The sequence below is a fragment of the Micrasema longulum genome, unplaced genomic scaffold, assembly GCF_059751315.1.
Source record: "Micrasema longulum isolate JH-2025_06_02 unplaced genomic scaffold, ASM5975131v1 h1tg003009l, whole genome shotgun sequence".
Taxonomy (NCBI): Eukaryota; Metazoa; Arthropoda; class Insecta; order Trichoptera; family Brachycentridae; genus Micrasema; species Micrasema longulum.
The window spans coordinates 1-20194 of record NW_028280118.1 but is presented as its reverse complement, the minus strand read 5'-3'; the positions used below and the strand labels follow the sequence as shown (position 1 = coordinate 20194).

Genomic DNA, 20194 nt, shown 5'->3' with positions numbered 1-20194 from the left:
TCCGGCGACGCCGCGCGACGACGGCGAGACCTCCCGCGCGGAGGATCCCCTCATTCCGGAGGGTCCCAGCCTCGGGGCTGCGCCCCCGCGACGCCTTTTGTCCGACCGCCTAAGCATAAATGACAACACTTTTCATCGGCAAAATCGACAAGCGCGCGTAGCCCGACTGCGACACGGTACAAATTATTTTCGAGTACAGAATTTCGCGCGATTAGGGCGCCATCTGTTTTATTGTCTCACCTTGAGCAATAAAGCAACCAGTGTGTTTTCCCCGAAATTCGGTTTTCCCGGATAAAGTGTTATACCTGTGAATCACCAAGTGCCTACCTGCCGACGCGCTGAGCCCCGCTCGCGCCCCGCATCCCGCCGCCGCCACCCCCCCCCGGGGACAGCCGTGACGACCATCGCCGCCGCGCCCGCCGCCGCACGCCCGCATCCCGCTACGCCCGCTGCACAGCACACCGGGTAAGTCACTTTTGGACTATTAATAGGTTCCGCCTGAAAGACGAGTAGGGCCCCTAGAGGTAGTCCGCAGACGAACCCGGCTGCGCCCGCAGCCCGGGAGTGCCGCAGACCCCGCTCCACCACCATGGCCGACAGCCTCGGCTTCAAAACGGAGGAGGGAGGACTGCACATCCAGATAAGCGGTCCACCAATGACCCCCAAGCGGTTCCACGACCTCGTGGAAAAGTACATGAGGGAAAACCCCTCCCTCATTACGGAAGAACCACTACTTCCGATCATCATCCCCGGCGACCCACCAATGGAGTGGTCGACGCCCAAATCCACGGCGAAGCGCGCCCGCCAGCCGACGCCACCGATCTCCCTCACAACAGGGAATCGCTACGAGGGACTACCCGAGGTGAGGGACGCCCCCGGAGTAGTCCCACACAAACGTCCGACCCTTTCCACCACTTCCCGCACCGCTACCACACGCCGACCGACCTCAGCCACCTACACAAATACCGCCAGCCGCCCCCTCGCCTCTCGCCCGACCATCGCACAAGCCGCCGGAGTCTTAGGCTCCGCGGCAGCTGCGAAACTCAGAATACCGCCGATAGTGGTCTCCATGGGCCAGATGACCCACGGAGACCTAATCGCCGCGATCAGCGGCACCAAATTGCAATCAAATATGGCCGCATGGGGAAGGCAACCCTGACCATGCACACGATGGCGGACCGACAATCCGCCATCGAGAAACTTGAAAGTGCTAGTGTGGAATTCCACACATACACATCAGGAGAAGACCGTCTGAAAAAGACGGTCATTAAAGGCCTTCCCCAACTGGAATGCCGTCAGATCGCGGATGATCTGACCGCACAAGGTTTTCCTGCGACAAAGGTGTCGCAGCTAAACACCAAAGGCGAGGAGGCGATATACCTCGCTCAATTCCCCGCGTCCACCGACATGGGGAAATTGAGAATGGCGGTTAAAGCCGTATGCTTCTGCGTCATAAAGATGCAGAAGTATAAATCGACGCACCTCTCACACGGCACGCAGTGCTACCGATGCCAGGGCTTTGGCCATGCATCGGCTAACTGCCACCGTGTGGCCAGGTGCGTCAAATGCGACGGAAATCACGCAACAAAAGAGTGCGTGAAAACCGTCGACACACCGGCAACATGCTGCAACTGCGGGGAATCGCACCCCGCAAATTACAGCGGATGCTCGCACCGCGTAAAATACGTGGCGAGTATCCAACCGCGACCGGGCCCACGCCAAACACAGGCGCTAGCCCGCGTAAATGGCAGAAGTTGGTCGGCGGTGGCCGCCGGTACAAGCTCCAACCCTCCCCCCACCTCCCACTTCCCCCACCTTCCCCCCTCTACCCTCCCTACCTTCTCCAACCGCCCACCCCTCCTACCCACCCCCCTCCGCCCCACCGCCCAGCGCCCGGCCGGGCGCCCCGAGATGACGCGGCCCCTGGTCCAGGAGGACCAGCCGGCGCCCTCAGAAGATGCGGAAATCGTGGCCATCATGAGGGTCATGATTCAGGCCCGATCACGCCTCGCACGCTGCGCGGATAAGTGGGAAAAGGTGATGGTTCTGATGGAACTCCTCTCCCCGCTTCTCGATGGATGAGCAGCATCCCCGCGACACCGGAATACTCTTGTGGAACGCGCGCGGCATCACAAGCAAGACAGAAGAACTGCTGCATCTCGCCGAGCAGACGGGTATGAAAATCATTCTAATAACTGAGACACATTTAACCCCACAACAATATATCAGGCTGCCCGGATACGAACTATACCGAAACGATCGCGAGGGGAGGAGGGGGGGCGGAACAGCAATTCTCATCCGAGAATCCATCCCGCACACCCTCCTCGCCACGCCGAAACTTAACGTAACGGAAGCGACCGCCATACAGACGGACATAGACGGCAAACCCACTGTTATCGTATCCACGTACGTTAGCAAGGGGAATGCACTACTACACAACGGAATACGAGACATAGACAGACTACTAGCGTTGGGGCCCTCGGTCATAATAGCCGGCGACTTTAACGCTAAACACCAATACTGGAACAATCACATGACAAACGCAAACGGAAACGCACTATACAGACATATGGAGAGGAGGGACTACAATATTTCGTACCCGGACCGGCCTACCGTACACATACATAGAGCCAAGTATCCGTCCACGTTGGATATCGCGCTAGTTCGGAACGTCCCGTACATGTCACAGATGGAAACTCTTGATGAGTTGTCGTCGGACCACTTACCGGTGATATTCACCGTGGGCGGCGAGACGAGAAACATCACCAGGGAACAGGTGCTGTACGGGGAAGCCGACTGGGAGAAATTTAAAAGAAGTATCAACGACGGCATTTACTTGGCTCCAAATACATATAATAATAAACAAGAAATAGACGACGCGATAAACCATTTAACACATTACATTCAAGTGGCACGCGACGAATGCATCCCCATAAAAATAATTACGCCAAATATAATAAAACTTACGCCACAAATAACTTCAATAATCGCGGATAAAAATAAGTTACGAAAAATGTATCAAAGCACCAAAAATAAATCATATAAAAAAGAATATAATATTTTAGTACGAAAAATAAAAGCAGAAATAAAAATATTAAAAAGCTCTCTCTGGGAGAAAAAGGTTTCCTCGCTCAGACCGGGCGATCAATCCGTATGGAAAATAGCAAAAGCCCTCAAAAGAAGAGGCATTAACATCCCTCCACTGACGATAGGACAAACCCTAGCCACGTCAGACGCCGCCAAAGCAGACGCGCTTGCGGATGCTTTCGAAAAGGCATACACCGCCACGGACGGCCTAAGCGATCCTGAGAAGGATCGCTTAGTTAACTTCAGCCTTACGGAAATAGAACAAGTGGAGCAAATTCCCATAGATGGAATTAAGCTGTGCACTCCCGGAGAGATAGCTATAAACCTAAAAAGACTAAAAACAAACACGGCACCTGGACCGGATAAAATTCATAACATAATTCTAAAACACCTACCGATCAGAGCCAGAATAGAAATATCTAAAATATTTAACGCGTGCCTACTGCAAGGCTATTTCCCACTAGAGTGGAAACAACCGACTGTACTTCCGTTCGCCAAACCGGGCAAGGACCACAAAATACCCACCAATTACAGACCAATAAGTTTACTGAATACTCTCAGTAAACTCCTAGAAAAAGTAATCACCACTCGACTTCTCACACACCATAAAAGTAACGAGACTCTGCCCGACGAGCAATTTGGTTTCCGAGCCCACCACTCAACCACACACCAGCTGACACGACTAGTCGAACATCTATCCTGGCAACTCAATAAAAACCGAGCCACAGCGATGGCCCTTTTCGACCTAGAAAAGGCCTTCGATACCGTATGGATAGATGGACTAGTCCATAAATTACACAACACAAACACACCCATATATCTCACAAAAATTATAAAATCTTATCTCACAGACCGCTCATTCAAAGTGGCATACAAAAACAGCACATCCACACCGAGAGACATACCGAAAGGTGTTCCGCAAGGAAGCATCCTAGGCCCACACCTCTTCAACATATACACACACGACATTCCGGCGCTTGGAAGATGCGAGAAAGCAATTTATGCAGACGACATGGCACTATACGCGACCTCTTTGTCACCAGAAATGGCGACAAAATACCTACAAACAGGGGCGTCCGAACTCGCGGAGTACTACCGCGGGTGGAGACTCAAACTCAACGAGACTAAGACAGAAGCCATAATGTTCTCTCGCAGAAAAAGAGCGCCGGCAAACAACCTCACAATAGGAAATAGCACTATACAGTGGGTAAAAGAAGTCAAGTATCTCGGGCTGAATCTACACTCGAAACTCACATGGAATCCCCATGTGACAAAAACAAAACGCAAAGCAAACAACGCAACGAGCGCCATAAGTGCACTTCTTAACAGAAGGAATCCTATGAGCACTCGTGTGAAAATGCTTATATACAACACGCTGATTCGTCCCATACTTACATATGCCTTCCCGGTTTGGGGCAGCCTACGTACAACTCAATTTGAAAGGCTCCAAGTTAATCAAAATAAGTGCATAAAAATAGCGTATAATACACGTAAACAACAAAGTATTAAAAAACTCCACGAAAATCAAAAAATCCCCACCCTCAAAGAATACGCGATAAACCAAACTAAAAATTTCTATGATAATATAAAAGACCATAAAAACCCAAAAATAAATCAACTAGGAGATTATAACTTAGACTCACTAGTTTTTACATATAAATATAGACTGCCCAAACATTACATAATGGCAGAGAATCACACACACCCACCCTGAAAACTCGGCGAGACAAAAACGCGATAAAAATGCGACCAAAGATACCATCACCTTCTCCGACGTATCCCCTCGTAGAATTAAATAAATAAAATACTTAAAATCGCGGTAATGTACAACGATTGAAATAAATTAAATTAAGATAAAATATACCTAGACATAAGTAACATAAGAAAATGAAATATTTAAAAACGCGAAAAATGTATAACGATTGAAAACATACACATAAGACTAATATGTATATAGATATAGGAATGTATCCAAATCCCTACTCCCGCCCATTAAATATGTAATGAAATATTTAAACGCGCGGTCAAGAACAGTGATTCGAATTTTGCATAAAATAATTAGACAGTGAAAGTGAAGTGAACAAGTGCAGTGTAGTGTGAAATATGAGTGCAGTTATGTGTGAAATATAAGTGCAGTGAAAGTGACGAGTGCCAGTGCAGTGTATATGTACAGTGAAGTGAAAAGTGAAGAGTGTGAAATACTTAAATTCGCGAAGTAATCTTTTTATCCCAACCAGTTCGAGCAGGGTTTTTGTTACTAGTTTTCCCTGCGAAAAGTTTCAAGTTTTTAAAGTTAAGTGTCAGTTTGAAATAATTAAATTCAGTGCCGAAATGGTGGCAATGCGCACAGCGCAGGTACACCAGTGTAGAATCTGTGGCCCCTCAGGCGGGAAAAGTGTCAGTGTTAGTGAAGTGCTCAAGAAAAAAAAAAAAAAAAAAAAAAAAAAAAAAAAAAAAAAATTAGGGCGCCATCTGTTTTATTGTCTCACCTTGAGCAATAAAGCAACCAGTGTGTTTTCCCCGAAATTCGGTTTTCCCGGATAAAGTGGTTATACCTGTGAATCACCAAGTGCCTACCTGCCGACGCGCTGAGCCCCGCTCGCGCCCCGCATCCCGCCGCCGCCACCCCCCCCCGGGGACAGCCGTGACGACCATCGCCGCCGCGCCCGCCGCCGCACGCCCGCATCCCGCTACGCCCGCTGCACAGCACACCGGGTAAGTCACTTTTGGACTATTAATAGGTTCCGCCTGAAAGACGAGTAGGGCCCCTAGAGGTAGTCCGCAGACGAACCCGGCTGCGCCCGCAGCCCGGGAGTGCCGCAGACCCCGCTCCACCACCATGGCCGACAGCCTCGGCTTCAAAACGGAGGAGGGAGGACTGCACATCCAGATAAGCGGTCCACCAATGACCCCCAAGCGGTTCCACGACCTCGTGGAAAAGTACATGAGGGAAAACCCCTCCCTCATTACGGAAGAACCACTACTTCCGATCATCATCCCCGGCGACCCACCAATGGAGTGGTCGACGCCCAAATCCACGGCGAAGCGCGCCCGCCAGCCGACGCCACCGATCTCCCTCACAACAGGGAATCGCTACGAGGGACTACCCGAGGTGAGGGACGCCCCCGGAGTAGTCCCACACAAACGTCCGACCCTTTCCACCACTTCCCGCACCGCTACCACACGCCGACCGACCTCAGCCACCTACACAAATACCGCCAGCCGCCCCCTCGCCTCTCGCCCGACCATCGCACAAGCCGCCGGAGTCTTAGGCTCCGCGGCAGCTGCGAAACTCAGAATACCGCCGATAGTGGTCTCCATGGGCCAGATGACCCACGGAGACCTAATCGCCGCGATCAGCGGCACCAAATTTGCAATCAAATATGGCCGCATGGGGAAGGCAACCCTGACCATGCACACGATGGCGGACCGACAATCCGCCATCGAGAAACTTGAAAGTGCTAGTGTGGAATTCCACACATACACATCAGGAGAAGACCGTCTGAAAAAGACGGTCATTAAAGGCCTTCCCCAACTGGAATGCCGTCAGATCGCGGATGATCTGACCGCACAAGGTTTTCCTGCGACAAAGGTGTCGCAGCTAAACACCAAAGGCGAGGAGGCGATATACCTCGCTCAATTCCCCGCGTCCACCGACATGGGGAAATTGAGAATGGCGGTTAAAGCCGTATGCTTCTGCGTCATAAAGATGCAGAAGTATAAATCGACGCACCTCTCACACGGCACGCAGTGCTACCGATGCCAGGGCTTTGGCCATGCATCGGCTAACTGCCACCGTGTGGCCAGGTGCGTCAAATGCGACGGAAATCACGCAACAAAAGAGTGCGTGAAAACCGTCGACACACCGGCAACATGCTGCAACTGCGGGGAATCGCACCCCGCAAATTACAGCGGATGCTCGCACCGCGTAAAATACGTGGCGAGTATCCAACCGCGACCGGGCCCACGCCAAACACAGGCGCTAGCCCGCGTAAATGGCAGAAGTTGGTCGGCGGTGGCCGCCGGTACAAGCTCCAACCCTCCCCCCACCTCCCACTTCCCCCACCTTCCCCCCTCTACCCTCCCTACCTTCTCCAACCGCCCACCCCTCCTACCCACCCCCCTCCGCCCCACCGCCCAGCGCCCGGCCGGGCGCCCCGAGATGACGCGGCCCCTGGTCCAGGAGGACCAGCCGGCGCCCTCAGAAGATGCGGAAATCGTGGCCATCATGAGGGTCATGATTCAGGCCCGATCACGCCTCGCACGCTGCGCGGATAAGTGGGAAAAGGTGATGGTTCTGATGGAACTCCTCTCCCCGCTTCTCGATGGATGAGCAGCATCCCCGCGACACCGGAATACTCTTGTGGAACGCGCGCGGCATCACAAGCAAGACAGAAGAACTGCTGCATCTCGCCGAGCAGACGGGTATGAAAATCATTCTAATAACTGAGACACATTTAACCCCACAACAATATATCAGGCTGCCCGGATACGAACTATACCGAAACGATCGCGAGGGGAGGAGGGGGGGCGGAACAGCAATTCTCATCCGAGAATCCATCCCGCACACCCTCCTCGCCACGCCGAAACTTAACGTAACGGAAGCGACCGCCATACAGACGGACATAGACGGCAAACCCACTGTTATCGTATCCACGTACGTTAGCAAGGGGAATGCACTACTACACAACGGAATACGAGACATAGACAGACTACTAGCGTTGGGGCCCTCGGTCATAATAGCCGGCGACTTTAACGCTAAACACCAATACTGGAACAATCACATGACAAACGCAAACGGAAACGCACTATACAGACATACGGAGAGGAGGGACTACAATATTTCGTACCCGGACCGGCCTACCGTACACATACATAGAGCCAAGTATCCGTCCACGTTGGATATCGCGCTAGTTCGGAACGTCCCGTACATGTCACAGATGGAAACTCTTGATGAGTTGTCGTCGGACCACTTACCGGTGATATTCACCGTGGGCGGCGAGACGAGAAACATCACCAGGGAACAGGTGCTGTACGGGGAAGCCGACTGGGAGAAATTTAAAAGAAGTATCAACGACGGCATTTACTTGGCTCCAAATACATATAATAATAAACAAGAAATAGACGACGCGATAAACCATTTAACACATTACATTCAAGTGGCACGCGACGAATGCATCCCCATAAAAATAATTACGCCAAATATAATAAAACTTACGCCACAAATAACTTCAATAATCGCGGATAAAAATAAGTTACGAAAAATGTATCAAAGCACCAAAAATAAATCATATAAAAAAGAATATAATATTTTAGTACGAAAAATAAAAGCAGAAATAAAAATATTAAAAAGCTCTCTCTGGGAGAAAAAGGTTTCCTCGCTCAGACCGGGCGATCAATCCGTATGGAAAATAGCAAAAGCCCTCAAAAGAAGAGGCATTAACATCCCTCCACTGACGATAGGACAAACCCTAGCCACGTCAGACGCCGCCAAAGCAGACGCGCTTGCGGATGCTTTCGAAAAGGCATACACCGCCACGGACGGCCTAAGCGATCCTGAGAAGGATCGCTTAGTTAACTTCAGCCTTACGGAAATAGAACAAGTGGAGCAAATTCCCATAGATGGAATTAAGCTGTGCACTCCCGGAGAGATAGCTATAAACCTAAAAAGACTAAAAACAAACACGGCACCTGGACCGGATAAAATTCATAACATAATTCTAAAACACCTACCGATCAGAGCCAGAATAGAAATATCTAAAATATTTAACGCGTGCCTACTGCAAGGCTATTTCCCACTAGAGTGGAAACAACCGACTGTACTTCCGTTCGCCAAACCGGGCAAGGACCACAAAATACCCACCAATTACAGACCAATAAGTTTACTGAATACTCTCAGTAAACTCCTAGAAAAAGTAATCACCACTCGACTTCTCACACACCATAAAAGTAACGAGACTCTGCCCGACGAGCAATTTGGTTTCCGAGCCCACCACTCAACCACACACCAGCTGACACGACTAGTCGAACATCTATCCTGGCAACTCAATAAAAACCGAGCCACAGCGATGGCCCTTTTCGACCTAGAAAAGGCCTTCGATACCGTATGGATAGATGGACTAGTCCATAAATTACACAACACAAACACACCCATATATCTCACAAAAATTATAAAATCTTATCTCACAGACCGCTCATTCAAAGTGGCATACAAAAACAGCACATCCACACCGAGAGACATACCGAAAGGTGTTCCGCAAGGAAGCATCCTAGGCCCACACCTCTTCAACATATACACACACGACATTCCGGCGCTTGGAAGATGCGAGAAAGCAATTTATGCAGACGACATGGCACTATACGCGACCTCTTTGTCACCAGAAATGGCGACAAAATACCTACAAACAGGGGCGTCCGAACTCGCGGAGTACTACCGCGGGTGGAGACTCAAACTCAACGAGACTAAGACAGAAGCCATAATGTTCTCTCGCAGAAAAAGAGCGCCGGCAAACAACCTCACAATAGGAAATAGCACTATACAGTGGGTAAAAGAAGTCAAGTATCTCGGGCTGAATCTACACTCGAAACTCACATGGAATCCCCATGTGACAAAAACAAAACGCAAAGCAAACAACGCAACGAGCGCCATAAGTGCACTTCTTAACAGAAGGAATCCTATGAGCACTCGTGTGAAAATGCTTATATACAACACGCTGATTCGTCCCATACTTACATATGCCTTCCCGGTTTGGGGCAGCCTACGTACAACTCAATTTGAAAGGCTCCAAGTTAATCAAAATAAGTGCATAAAAATAGCGTATAATACACGTAAACAACAAAGTATTAAAAAACTCCACGAAAATCAAAAAATCCCCACCCTCAAAGAATACGCGATAAACCAAACTAAAAATTTCTATGATAATATAAAAGACCATAAAAACCCAAAAATAAATCAACTAGGAGATTATAACTTAGACTCACTAGTTTTTACATATAAATATAGACTGCCCAAACATTACATAATGGCAGAGAATCACACACACCCACCCTGAAAACTCGGCGAGACAAAAACGCGATAAAAATGCGACCAAAGATACCATCACCTTCTCCGACGTATCCCCTCGTAGAATTAAATAAATAAAATACTTAAAATCGCGGTAATGTACAACGATTGAAATAAATTAAATTAAGATAAAATATACCTAGACATAAGTAACATAAGAAAATGAAATATTTAAAAACGCGAAAAATGTATAACGATTGAAAACATACACATAAGACTAATATGTATATAGATATAGGAATGTATCCAAATCCCTACTCCCGCCCATTAAATATGTAATGAAATATTTAAACGCGCGGTCAAGAACAGTGATTCGAATTTTGCATAAAATAATTAGACAGTGAAAGTGAAGTGAACAAGTGCAGTGTAGTGTGAAATATGAGTGCAGTTATGTGTGAAATATAAGTGCAGTGAAAGTGACGAGTGCCAGTGCAGTGTATATGTACAGTGAAGTGAAAAGTGAAGAGTGTGAAATACTTAAATTCGCGAAGTAATCTTTTTATCCCAACCAGTTCGAGCAGGGTTTTTGTTACTAGTTTTCCCTGCGAAAAGTTTCAAGTTTTTAAAGTTAAGTGTCAGTTTGAAATAATTAAATTCAGTGCCGAAATGGTGGCAATGCGCACAGCGCAGGTACACCAGTGTAGAATCTGTGGCCCCTCAGGCGGGAAAAGTGTCAGTGTTAGTGAAGTGCTCAAGAAAAAAAAAAAAAAAAAAAAAAATAGGGCGCCATCAAACGGTGACTTTTTGCCACACTCGCTTTTTTCGTGTGATTATCGGCAGAGAATATCTACAGCAGAAGATGGCAGACACAGCAGCGCCAGCGGCAGCGTCCCCCCTCCCGGCGACTCCGGCCAAGAAGGCGAAGGCTTCGGCCGCCGCCTCCAAAAAACCGAAGGCGAAGCCCTCTCACCCCAAGACCTCCGAGATGGTGAACAACGCGATAAAGGAGCTCAAGGAGCGCGGCGGCTCCTCCCTGCAGGCGATCAAGAAGTACATCTCCGCCAACTACAAGGTCGACGCCGACAAGCTCGCCCCCTTCATCAAGAAGTACCTCAAGGGGGCCGTCGAGTCCGGCGCCCTCGTCCAGACCAAGGGGAAGGGAGCATCCGGATCCTTCAAGCTGGAAGCTAGCAAGGCGAAGGCGTCCGCCGGAGGTGCCAAGAAGAAGAAGCCCGCCGCGGCCGCGTCCAAGAAGCGCTCCACCCCCGCGAAGGAGAGGAAGCCGGCCGCCGACAAGTCCGCCTCCTCCTCGGCCGCCTCGAAGAAGAAGCCCGCCAAGAAGGCGGCCGCTCCGGCCAAGGCCAAGAAGGCCGCCGCCTCGCCCGCAAAGAAGGCCGCCGCGAAGAAAGCCGCGCCCGCCAAGGCCAAGAGCCCGACCAAGGCCAAGAAGACCGCCAAGCCTCCCACCAAGAAGCCGAAGGCGCCCAAGCCAAAGAAGGCGGCCGCCCCGAAAGCCAAGCCCGCGGCGAAAAAGGCCGCCCCGAAGAAGTAGGCGGTGACAACGACGACGACGCCGGCGAGTCTACGACTATTATTATTCTTATCCCCTTCCCGAATCGGAAGACGGCGGGGGTTGATGGACACCGTAATTTTGAGGAGTTAAAAAGCCCTTGTCAGGGCTACCATATGCGCTCTCTATGTCGAATCGTCGGTTAGCTAGCCAGCCAGCTTCGTGCATTTATTTTATTAAATTTAAAAGTAATAGAATACCTACATAATAATATTATTTATGTCATGATGGGTATTTATTATTATTTATTTTTTTTTAATGAGAATATAAGTAAACATAGACAATTTGGTAAATAATATTTCACTTGAAAGTTGTGAGACTTTTCTTTTATAATATATGACATATTATTTTTATTCACATTTTAATGCAAAAAAAAAAAAAAAATATCTCATCATCAGAAGAGAGAATAAGTTTATAATCCAACTTGTGACGGTACGAAACCGACGAGTATTGAGTTATTAATATTTTACTTCATCAATCTCGTATATTATTATTTTTTTTTTTTAATATTATAAATTAAATAATCATTTGATAATTATTATTATTATTATTATTATGTATTTCTTTTTCAAAAGCATTTCTATCATATTATTATTATTTTTCAGATGCACGGCCGGCTAACAGAACGGGACCGACTGACTGACCGACGAGGCGATTGTTGGCCCTGACAAGGGCCGTTTTTTAATCGTGTGGATGGTTGTCGGAAACGGGCAGGCGAGTTGAAGACATTTTCTTTTTTAACCTCCGAAACCGTACAGGGTGCGGCCCTGGCGCTTGAGGGCGTAGACGACGTCCATGGCGGTGACAGTCTTCCTCTTAGCGTGCTCGGTGTAGGTGACAGCGTCTCTGATAACGTTCTCAAGGAACACCTTCAGCACCCCGCGTGTCTCCTCGTAGATCAGGCCGGATATGCGCTTGACTCCGCCGCGACGAGCCAGACGGCGAATGGCGGGCTTCGTGATACCCTGGATGTTATCACGCAGAACCTTCCTGTGACGCTTGGCGCCTCCTTTTCCCAGGCCTTTTCCTCCCTTTCCGCGACCGGTCATTCTCGCAAGTGGTTTTCTTCAAATATTCTCAAAAACAAAACTCGAGAGCACGGCGTGCGACCGTGCCGGACAGTGAACTGTGAGTGAGTGTGCTGAAATTTTTACGGACGCTCTATTTAAGCTCTTCGTAGACGCCTGCGTCTCCCCTGCCGAGTCACGACGCGCACGCACACGAACACGCTACGTGGACAGTCCGTCAACCGCCGTGTAAATTGTCAGTCAGCCAGCCTTTTACTTAGTATTATTATTATTTATTTATATGTTTATTATATTATCGATAATTTATTTTATTCATTTAATCATAAAATAGTTAGCCATCTCGCGATTCTCTATTCAAACAGTCAAACGAACGGGAACAAACGGAACGGACGGAAAGGGGGGAAGCGGACGGATGCCGCGCGGTCTTTTTGAATTGTCCAATCGGCGCCGTCCTGTCCCCCTCCACGGCGAAACGTATAACTTCGATAAATAGGAGCCATCTTCAAAAAGTGAGCGCATTCGTATAAACCTACTCCGCCCGGATAGTTTGAAACGGAAAAAATCAAATAAAATGGCACGTACCAAGCAGACGGCTCGCAAGTCCACCGGAGGGAAGGCGCCCAGGAAGCAGCTGGCCACCAAGGCGGCGCGCAAGAGCGCCCCCGCCACCGGAGGCGTGAAGAAGCCCCATCGCTACAGGCCCGGCACGGTGGCTCTCCGTGAGATCCGTCGCTACCAGAAGAGCACCGAGCTCCTCATCCGCAAGCTGCCCTTCCAGCGCCTGGTGCGCGAGATCGCCCAGGACTTCAAGACGGACCTCCGTTTCCAGAGCTCCGCCGTTATGGCCCTTCAGGAGGCCAGCGAGGCCTACCTGGTCGGCCTGTTCGAGGACACGAACCTGTGCGCCATCCACGCCAAGCGCGTCACCATCATGCCCAAGGACATCCAGCTGGCCAGGCGTATCCGCGGCGAGCGCGCTTAAACATCACCGCCGCCCCCCACCCAACAGCAACGGATGATGATTTTATAATGAATGTTGTATTATCATTGTCTTCGAACTTGGCTGCAGCACGATGCGTCTCTAAAATGGTCCTTTTCAGGACCGCCACATGTACATGATTAATTGATCGTTTCAACTTTTATTCGCTGCCGGGATTAATTTTATTTTTTATTATTATTTTTTTGTATTTTTACATAAAAAAAAATATAAAAGGAAAAACGTTAAGAGAAGTTATATAATTTTAAGAAGTCATGTTAAACATTATTGAGAATATGACACGTTTTTTTTCCCCCCCGTTAATCGTTAATATTAATAATAAATCTTTATTAACCGTAATATAGAACGCCATACGTACTAAAATGTATACACAGTTAAATGGCGGACTTATTGCCATTTGCAATTTCTTACAATCAACATTGTAAAATAGATATTTACATGGGTGTTCCTTTATTTTGAAAAAACAGCCTTCTATTTACACATATTATGTTATTTTTTTACTATGGATTATGTATGTATCTATGTATCCATCTATCTATCTATCTACCTACCTACCTACCTATATAAAATAGGAATTTATTAACACGGTAAAATAATAACAAAAAAAAAAAACTGAAATAAAATGTACGGTAAAGTATTTACAATACATATCAATTACTTTATAAAAATAAACATTCAAATATATAATATTATAGATGTTTTTTTTTAAAAGAAATAATATAAATAATAATAATAATAATAATAATAAAATACACCTAACGGCCGGGACAAACGCATCGCAATGTGGCGGCCCTGAAAAGGACCTTTATTTATAATTTCATTTCGTCGGCAGGCAATCAGGCAATCGGTGGCGGTTATCGTGATACGTGGTGACGGAGTGCACGACTTAAGCCTTCTTCTCTGTCTTCTTGGGCAGGAGCACCGCCTGGATGTTGGGCAGTACACCTCCCTGGGCGATGGTCACGCCCGAGAGCAGTTTGTTAAGCTCCTCGTCGTTGCGGATGGCCAGCTGCAGATGCCTGGGAATGATCCTGGTCTTCTTGTTGTCCCTGGCGGCGTTGCCGGCCAACTCGAGCACCTCAGCGGCCAGGTACTCCATCACGGCGGCGAGGTAGACGGGCGCGCCGGCTCCCACCCTCTCGGCGTAGTTGCCCTTCCTGAGAAGCCTGTGGATACGGCCGACGGGGAACTGGAGCCCCGCGCGGTTGGAGCGCGACTTTGCCTTTCCCTTGACCTTTCCTCCCTTTCCGCGACCGGACATGGCGAACTGGGTTTGTCTTTAAAAATATACGAGCTGCACGGGCGAGAAGCGCGTGCGAGTGGCTGGCGGTGTTTGTGGTTCAAAATTCTAAGAGGGGCTTATTTACGCTGTCCACTGTGCGCGCGCCGCAGTCGGTCCCCCTCACCGCATTGGCGCGTCGCCGCCGACGGAGTGGGGAGTGGGGATAGGACCGGCCTTGCGGAACGCGCCGACCGAAGTGACAAAATGGGGTCGTCGAAAAATGATCAGCTATAAGCTACCGCTCGCTCCGCCGTATCGCCGCCTCAGCTAAGCTCGGAGAAAAAAATCGACAATGCCGCCCAAGACCAGTGGAAAGGCAGCCAAGAAGTCTGGCAAGGCCCAGAAGAACATATCCAAGGGGGACAAGAAGAAGTCCAAGCGCAGGAGGAAGGAGAGCTACGCAATCTACATCTACAAAGTGCTGAAACAGGTGCACCCCGACACCGGTATCTCCAGCAAGGCCATGAGCATCATGAACAGCTTCGTCAACGACATCTTCGAGCGCATCGCCGCCGAGGCGTCGCGTCTCGCCCACTACAACAAGAGATCCACCATCACCAGCAGGGAGATCCAGACGGCCGTCAGGCTCCTGCTGCCCGGAGAGCTGGCCAAGCACGCCGTCAGCGAAGGCACCAAGGCCGTCACCAAGTACACCAGCTCCAAGTGAGAAGTCACAGCCGCCACACACGACCATCATCTGCGCACTCTATCGCGCAAGAACAATAACAGCATAGACGACAAACAAAGGTCCTTATCAGGACCGCCAGATTATGACACGATTGCATTGTTACGATGTATTTTTTTATTTTATGTATACGCAAACAAACCGATTGAGATTGATTGCCTTACTTTTTTATATTGAATATTACGCAGGTACGCCTTTGTCCCGGTGGTGTATTTTATATATTATGATAAAATAATACTACACATATTATAAATATATTAAATGCACTTGTGATAGATAGATAGGTAGATAGATTTTATATATGTTTATTTCTAATAAGATTACACTCACCCGGCGCGAGAGAGTCACGTCAGTCAGTCTGCGGCCATCGCGTCGCGTCGCGTCGCGTCGTCACTAAAAAAAAGAAAAAAGAGATTTTTTTTTCATAGTCATCATTGTAATAATTATAATTATACATTTTTGAAGTTGTGTAAATACATCGAGAATTTGTTCGTTCAGGGAAGTGCCTGAAATTTTTTTTTTTTTTTTTTTTTTATATTTTTGAAGCACTCACATAAACTATCGACTGTGAAATGTACATTTTGATAAAATGTGCCGTGCCTATCTATGGTAAAATTTAATCGAACCGTATTTAAGAAACTAAATATTATTATTACGTTTGTTTTTATTCCTTATGCTATTTATTTACGGCGCTATTTATTTGCGATGCTAATGAAAATGTATGCTATCATAAATCGACTTTGAATATTATAAAAAATACCATAATGAAAATACGCCAACGGAGCCTGCGTTTATTTTTTATTTACATCCACAGATGGCGATAATGCGTCGTTTTTACGCACTAACTATCGACAATAATGGCCCAGCGTAATCGTTGTTTTATTTACAATATTCGTATTCATTGAACAATATAATATGAGCGACATAAATATATATTAATTACACAGTACGGCGTTGATATATTATATATTTTTTGTAATAATACACGAGAGACATACCATGTACGCGTGCGGAAGAAGATTCAAAGTCATCATCATTTCAATCTGACAAATTAATAAACAATACGGGTTGAAATGTAACACGACGACAATTAATATTGATTAAATACCGGTACACACACTACACTTCACTAATTATTATTGCACCAATCATCGGGTAGGTAAATGCCTATTTAGGCGGGTACCGGGAATGAAATAATGAAAAGCAAGCAGTGGCGAATTCGGCGAGTACTTTTTTTCGTTTTGACACCGACCAACCCGCGTTAATATTTTCCGCGACAGGGCGGGCGGCCGGCCGGCCGGCCGACCTACCCCGAGATTCCGTGCACCGAGGTCCGAAGGTGACTGATTGGAAATTCGAATAGGATAATAATAAATATCCATTTAAAACACAGGATCATCTCAAATTAGTGCAGCGCGGGGAGCGCGGCGGAGGTGGCGGAACCAGCCGGCCAGCAGGACAATCGGGGGCGGGGGTAGGCGTAAGTACCTACTGTAATATATTATATTTTATTATAATATGACTATAAATCCTTCTCCGGTTCATTATATTACCTACTGAATTTTATTAATATACTATTTTTCTCTCTTTTTCTAATGCGGCAGTCCACTTGACTTTGATTTCGATAATTACAAAAACAATATTAACTGTCAGGTAATTAGTTAATACCTACATGTTATTACATACCTTTTTATGAAAACTAAGAAGAAGAAGAATAATTATTATTTACCTACTATGTGCGGTGACATATTATATTTATTGTTATTCATTCATTTACTTGCAATATAAGTAGTTGCCTAATTAATATATTATTATTATAAATCAAATTTCTCATTTGAAATTTGTGTTACTACTAAAATCGCTTTAATGAAATTTTATCGACTTCTCTTGGTTTAAAATCTTCTACTTATATTGCTTTTTCAAATTTTAAAGATTACTTGCAATACTTGTTATTCCTTCTTTATTTTTTCTTTTTTTTTCTCTGCTGCATTGGCATGTTTTTATACTTTTAAACTACTTTTAATTACTTATATTATATATGTAAATAAAATCAATATATTGCTGCTCTTACTATAATGTGAGTTTAATTTTGAAGATGTTTTTTAAATTGACCAACATTTACTGTCTTATATTTCACTTAAGGATTCTTCTCATCGTTTCTTTGAATCCCTTAAAATAAATATGTGTATATTTATGTTTTTCCTTTTTTTAAAAAATGTTATTACTATTTTAATTTATTTTTACATCTGAGCGTGTTTTTCATTCTTTATTTCAATTTTTAATTACTATTTCCATTTGTAAATACTCACTACAAACTACAAACTTTAAAATATCTTTTTTTTTCACTTAAATTTTCATTTTTAAACAACTTTCATTTATATTTTTCTTTTTCCTTCTCTTTTTTATACTTTCATAACATTAACCTTACATATAATTGCTTTATAATATGGAAAATTCACTGGTCCATTAGAATTAAGTCTAATTGTGTAAAATATTAAACTTTGTAACTGTACTGTATGTTTCCTAAATAAAAGAAAATAAAAATAATAAACGTTCAAAGAAAATATGTACTTATGTAATAAAAATATCATTTTTGTTTTTTTCGCGCGAAGCGAAAGCAAATTTACAATTTCTCAACAAATTGTTCAATTCAAATATGTAATATACTGTTTTTCTTGAATTGTATGTTGTCCATGCACTTATGTTTTATATATCTATCTATAATTTATATGTGAAAATAACAACGCGGAAGTGTTCGGATACTACGTTGACAGGTTATGAATAAATATGCAGATATATCCGTAGATGGATTATGAATTTACCCACATAGCAAATCATTTGACCGTAGGCCAGTTACAGGCATACAGACCGACCGTCGTCCGTGTCCCTCCACGATTATGAAAGGTGCCATCTGTTGAACGGGATAATGTTCAGCCGGCCATCGGGCAATCGTTGCTTATATTATTTTCTCATTTATAACAGATGGCGCTAGTTACTCATGATTGTGTAAAATATTTCATAATTGTTTTTTTATTTTTGCTGATGATTTATGATATGACTACTTTTGTGTTTACATAGGTTTTAATTTACTATTCTATATTATATTAAAAAAATAAACAAGGGGTCACATAAATAATGTACTTATTGTGGCGTTGATGTGCTTGTTGTATTATGTAGCGTTTGTTTTTTGTTTCCCGTTGCCTTGTTTTGTTTTCTGTACGTGGTGTCAATAATGAACTTCCTTTTCAGATGATTCATTGGGAATATTATACCGTTTTATACACACCCTTCATAATAGCCAGCCATTCCCGTACAAATACTGTGTACTACTGTGCTATGCTCAGTGCCCATATTCGCTAGATTAATTCCTTAAGATAAAACATTATTTTATATTTAACGTAGATAAAAATTTACACGTCTTTCTCGGATTCAACTTTTATGCGAGCGCGTTGGTCATGGCTTTGATATATAATAGAGTGCATAATATAAATTTAAATTTGAATGTTTCCCGTGCAATTATCGCCCTAGATAATTTTTGCTTTACGATAGTTCCGCCGCGCTGGAAGTATCGTATTGCATAATATTCTATGCTATGTGTACGTTACGTTATAGAGCTTCTGTATTTCTAATTCGGAAGTTTAAAAATCTTTGTCTTATTTTGAGCTTCTATATTTCCTTTTCGGAAGTTTAAAAACCTCTTTTTCATTTTGGGAACTGAGCTTAAACTTTCAAAAGCTAATTCACGCCCTCAAATTTTATAATTCAATTTGAAGGGCCGTCGAAATTAGCTTTTGAATCGACATCATCCACGACTGAACAAAATCTGAGACCGACAGAAACCGCAGCCTGAAAAATTTCACCGGACGACGCGTTGCCCTGCGTTGCGTCACGTCACGTTACGTTGCGCTACGTTACGTTACGTTACGTCACGTCGCGTCGCGTCACATTGCATTCCTTTACGTTCGTTGTGGACTTTTTTTTTTTTTTTTTTTTTTTTTTTTTATTCTCTTCTCTTCTCTTTTCTTTCTTCTTTCATCTTTCTTCTTTCTCTCCCTTCCTCCCCCCCATCTGTGTCTCTGATTTTTTTTTTTTTTTTCATTTTAATTACATTTTTCTCAAATGGAATTGTTCCCATAATAAAATTACAGATTGCCACTAAGAAAAACGTAACAAAAAAAATATACATACAACATAATATTATAATAATTATACATATAATTGTATAATATATATTTTGTTTACATAAATACATATTTACTTTTATTTAAATGCTTATATCATCACCTACATGTCTTATTCCTTTTACATCGTCTCCATCGGCAGCCGGGCCGGACCAGCTCGATCTCTCTCCGCGCCCGCCTCTCGAACTCGGAAGTTATATCTGTAGGTCCGCTAGCGCGCGCTTGTGTGTGTTACGATCGGCCACTTCGGGGCCCCGGTGCCGGGGGCCGCGGCCGCCCCTGTCGCCCACCGCCGCCTCGGACTGCGGCCCGGGCTCTCCCCCGAGAGGTCGGTGCCCCCCCGGAGCCCCAACTTGCCGGG

General features: G+C 45.7%; 5 protein-coding genes across 5 annotated transcripts; 3 read left to right on the top strand and 2 right to left on the bottom strand.

Annotated features, from left to right (window-relative positions):
• The first annotated feature begins 10884 nt into the window (after nt 1-10884).
• On the top strand, nt 10885-11958 carry LOC148271238 (uncharacterized). The gene has a single exon (XM_088241645.1). The coding sequence runs from the start codon at nt 10950-10952 to the stop codon at nt 11640-11642; it is 693 nt and encodes a 230-aa protein (XP_088097771.1). The 5' UTR covers nt 10885-10949; the 3' UTR covers nt 11643-11958.
• A 262-nt stretch (nt 11959-12220) lies between these two features.
• Nucleotides 12221-12882, bottom strand: LOC148271237 (histone H4). The gene has a single exon (XM_088241644.1). The coding sequence runs from the start codon at nt 12707-12709 to the stop codon at nt 12398-12400; it is 312 nt and encodes a 103-aa protein (XP_088097770.1). The 5' UTR covers nt 12710-12882; the 3' UTR covers nt 12221-12397.
• A 195-nt stretch (nt 12883-13077) lies between these two features.
• LOC148271236 (histone H3) lies at nt 13078-14390 on the top strand. Its single transcript, XM_088241641.1, has one exon. It carries the CDS (start codon nt 13260-13262, stop codon nt 13668-13670), a length of 411 nt encoding a protein of 136 aa, XP_088097767.1. The 5' UTR covers nt 13078-13259; the 3' UTR covers nt 13671-14390.
• Nucleotides 14391-14471: 81 nt separating this feature from the next.
• On the bottom strand, nt 14472-15057 carry LOC148271235 (histone H2A). The gene has a single exon (XM_088241642.1). The coding sequence runs from the start codon at nt 14944-14946 to the stop codon at nt 14572-14574; it is 375 nt and encodes a 124-aa protein (XP_088097768.1). The 5' UTR covers nt 14947-15057; the 3' UTR covers nt 14472-14571.
• Nucleotides 15058-15126: 69 nt separating this feature from the next.
• Nucleotides 15127-15891, top strand: LOC148271234 (histone H2B). The gene has a single exon (XM_088241643.1). The coding sequence runs from the start codon at nt 15260-15262 to the stop codon at nt 15632-15634; it is 375 nt and encodes a 124-aa protein (XP_088097769.1). The 5' UTR covers nt 15127-15259; the 3' UTR covers nt 15635-15891.
• The last annotated feature ends 4303 nt before the right edge of the window (nt 15892-20194 follow it).

Coding starts and splice junctions, on each gene's coding strand:
- LOC148271238 (XM_088241645.1), top strand. CDS start 10,950: ATGGCAGACACAGCAGCGCCAGCGGCAGCGTCCCCCCTCCCGGCGACT.
- LOC148271236 (XM_088241641.1), top strand. CDS start 13,260: ATGGCACGTACCAAGCAGACGGCTCGCAAGTCCACCGGAGGGAAGGCG.
- LOC148271235 (XM_088241642.1), bottom strand. CDS start 14,946: ATGTCCGGTCGCGGAAAGGGAGGAAAGGTCAAGGGAAAGGCAAAGTCG.
- LOC148271234 (XM_088241643.1), top strand. CDS start 15,260: ATGCCGCCCAAGACCAGTGGAAAGGCAGCCAAGAAGTCTGGCAAGGCC.
- LOC148271237 (XM_088241644.1), bottom strand. CDS start 12,709: ATGACCGGTCGCGGAAAGGGAGGAAAAGGCCTGGGAAAAGGAGGCGCC.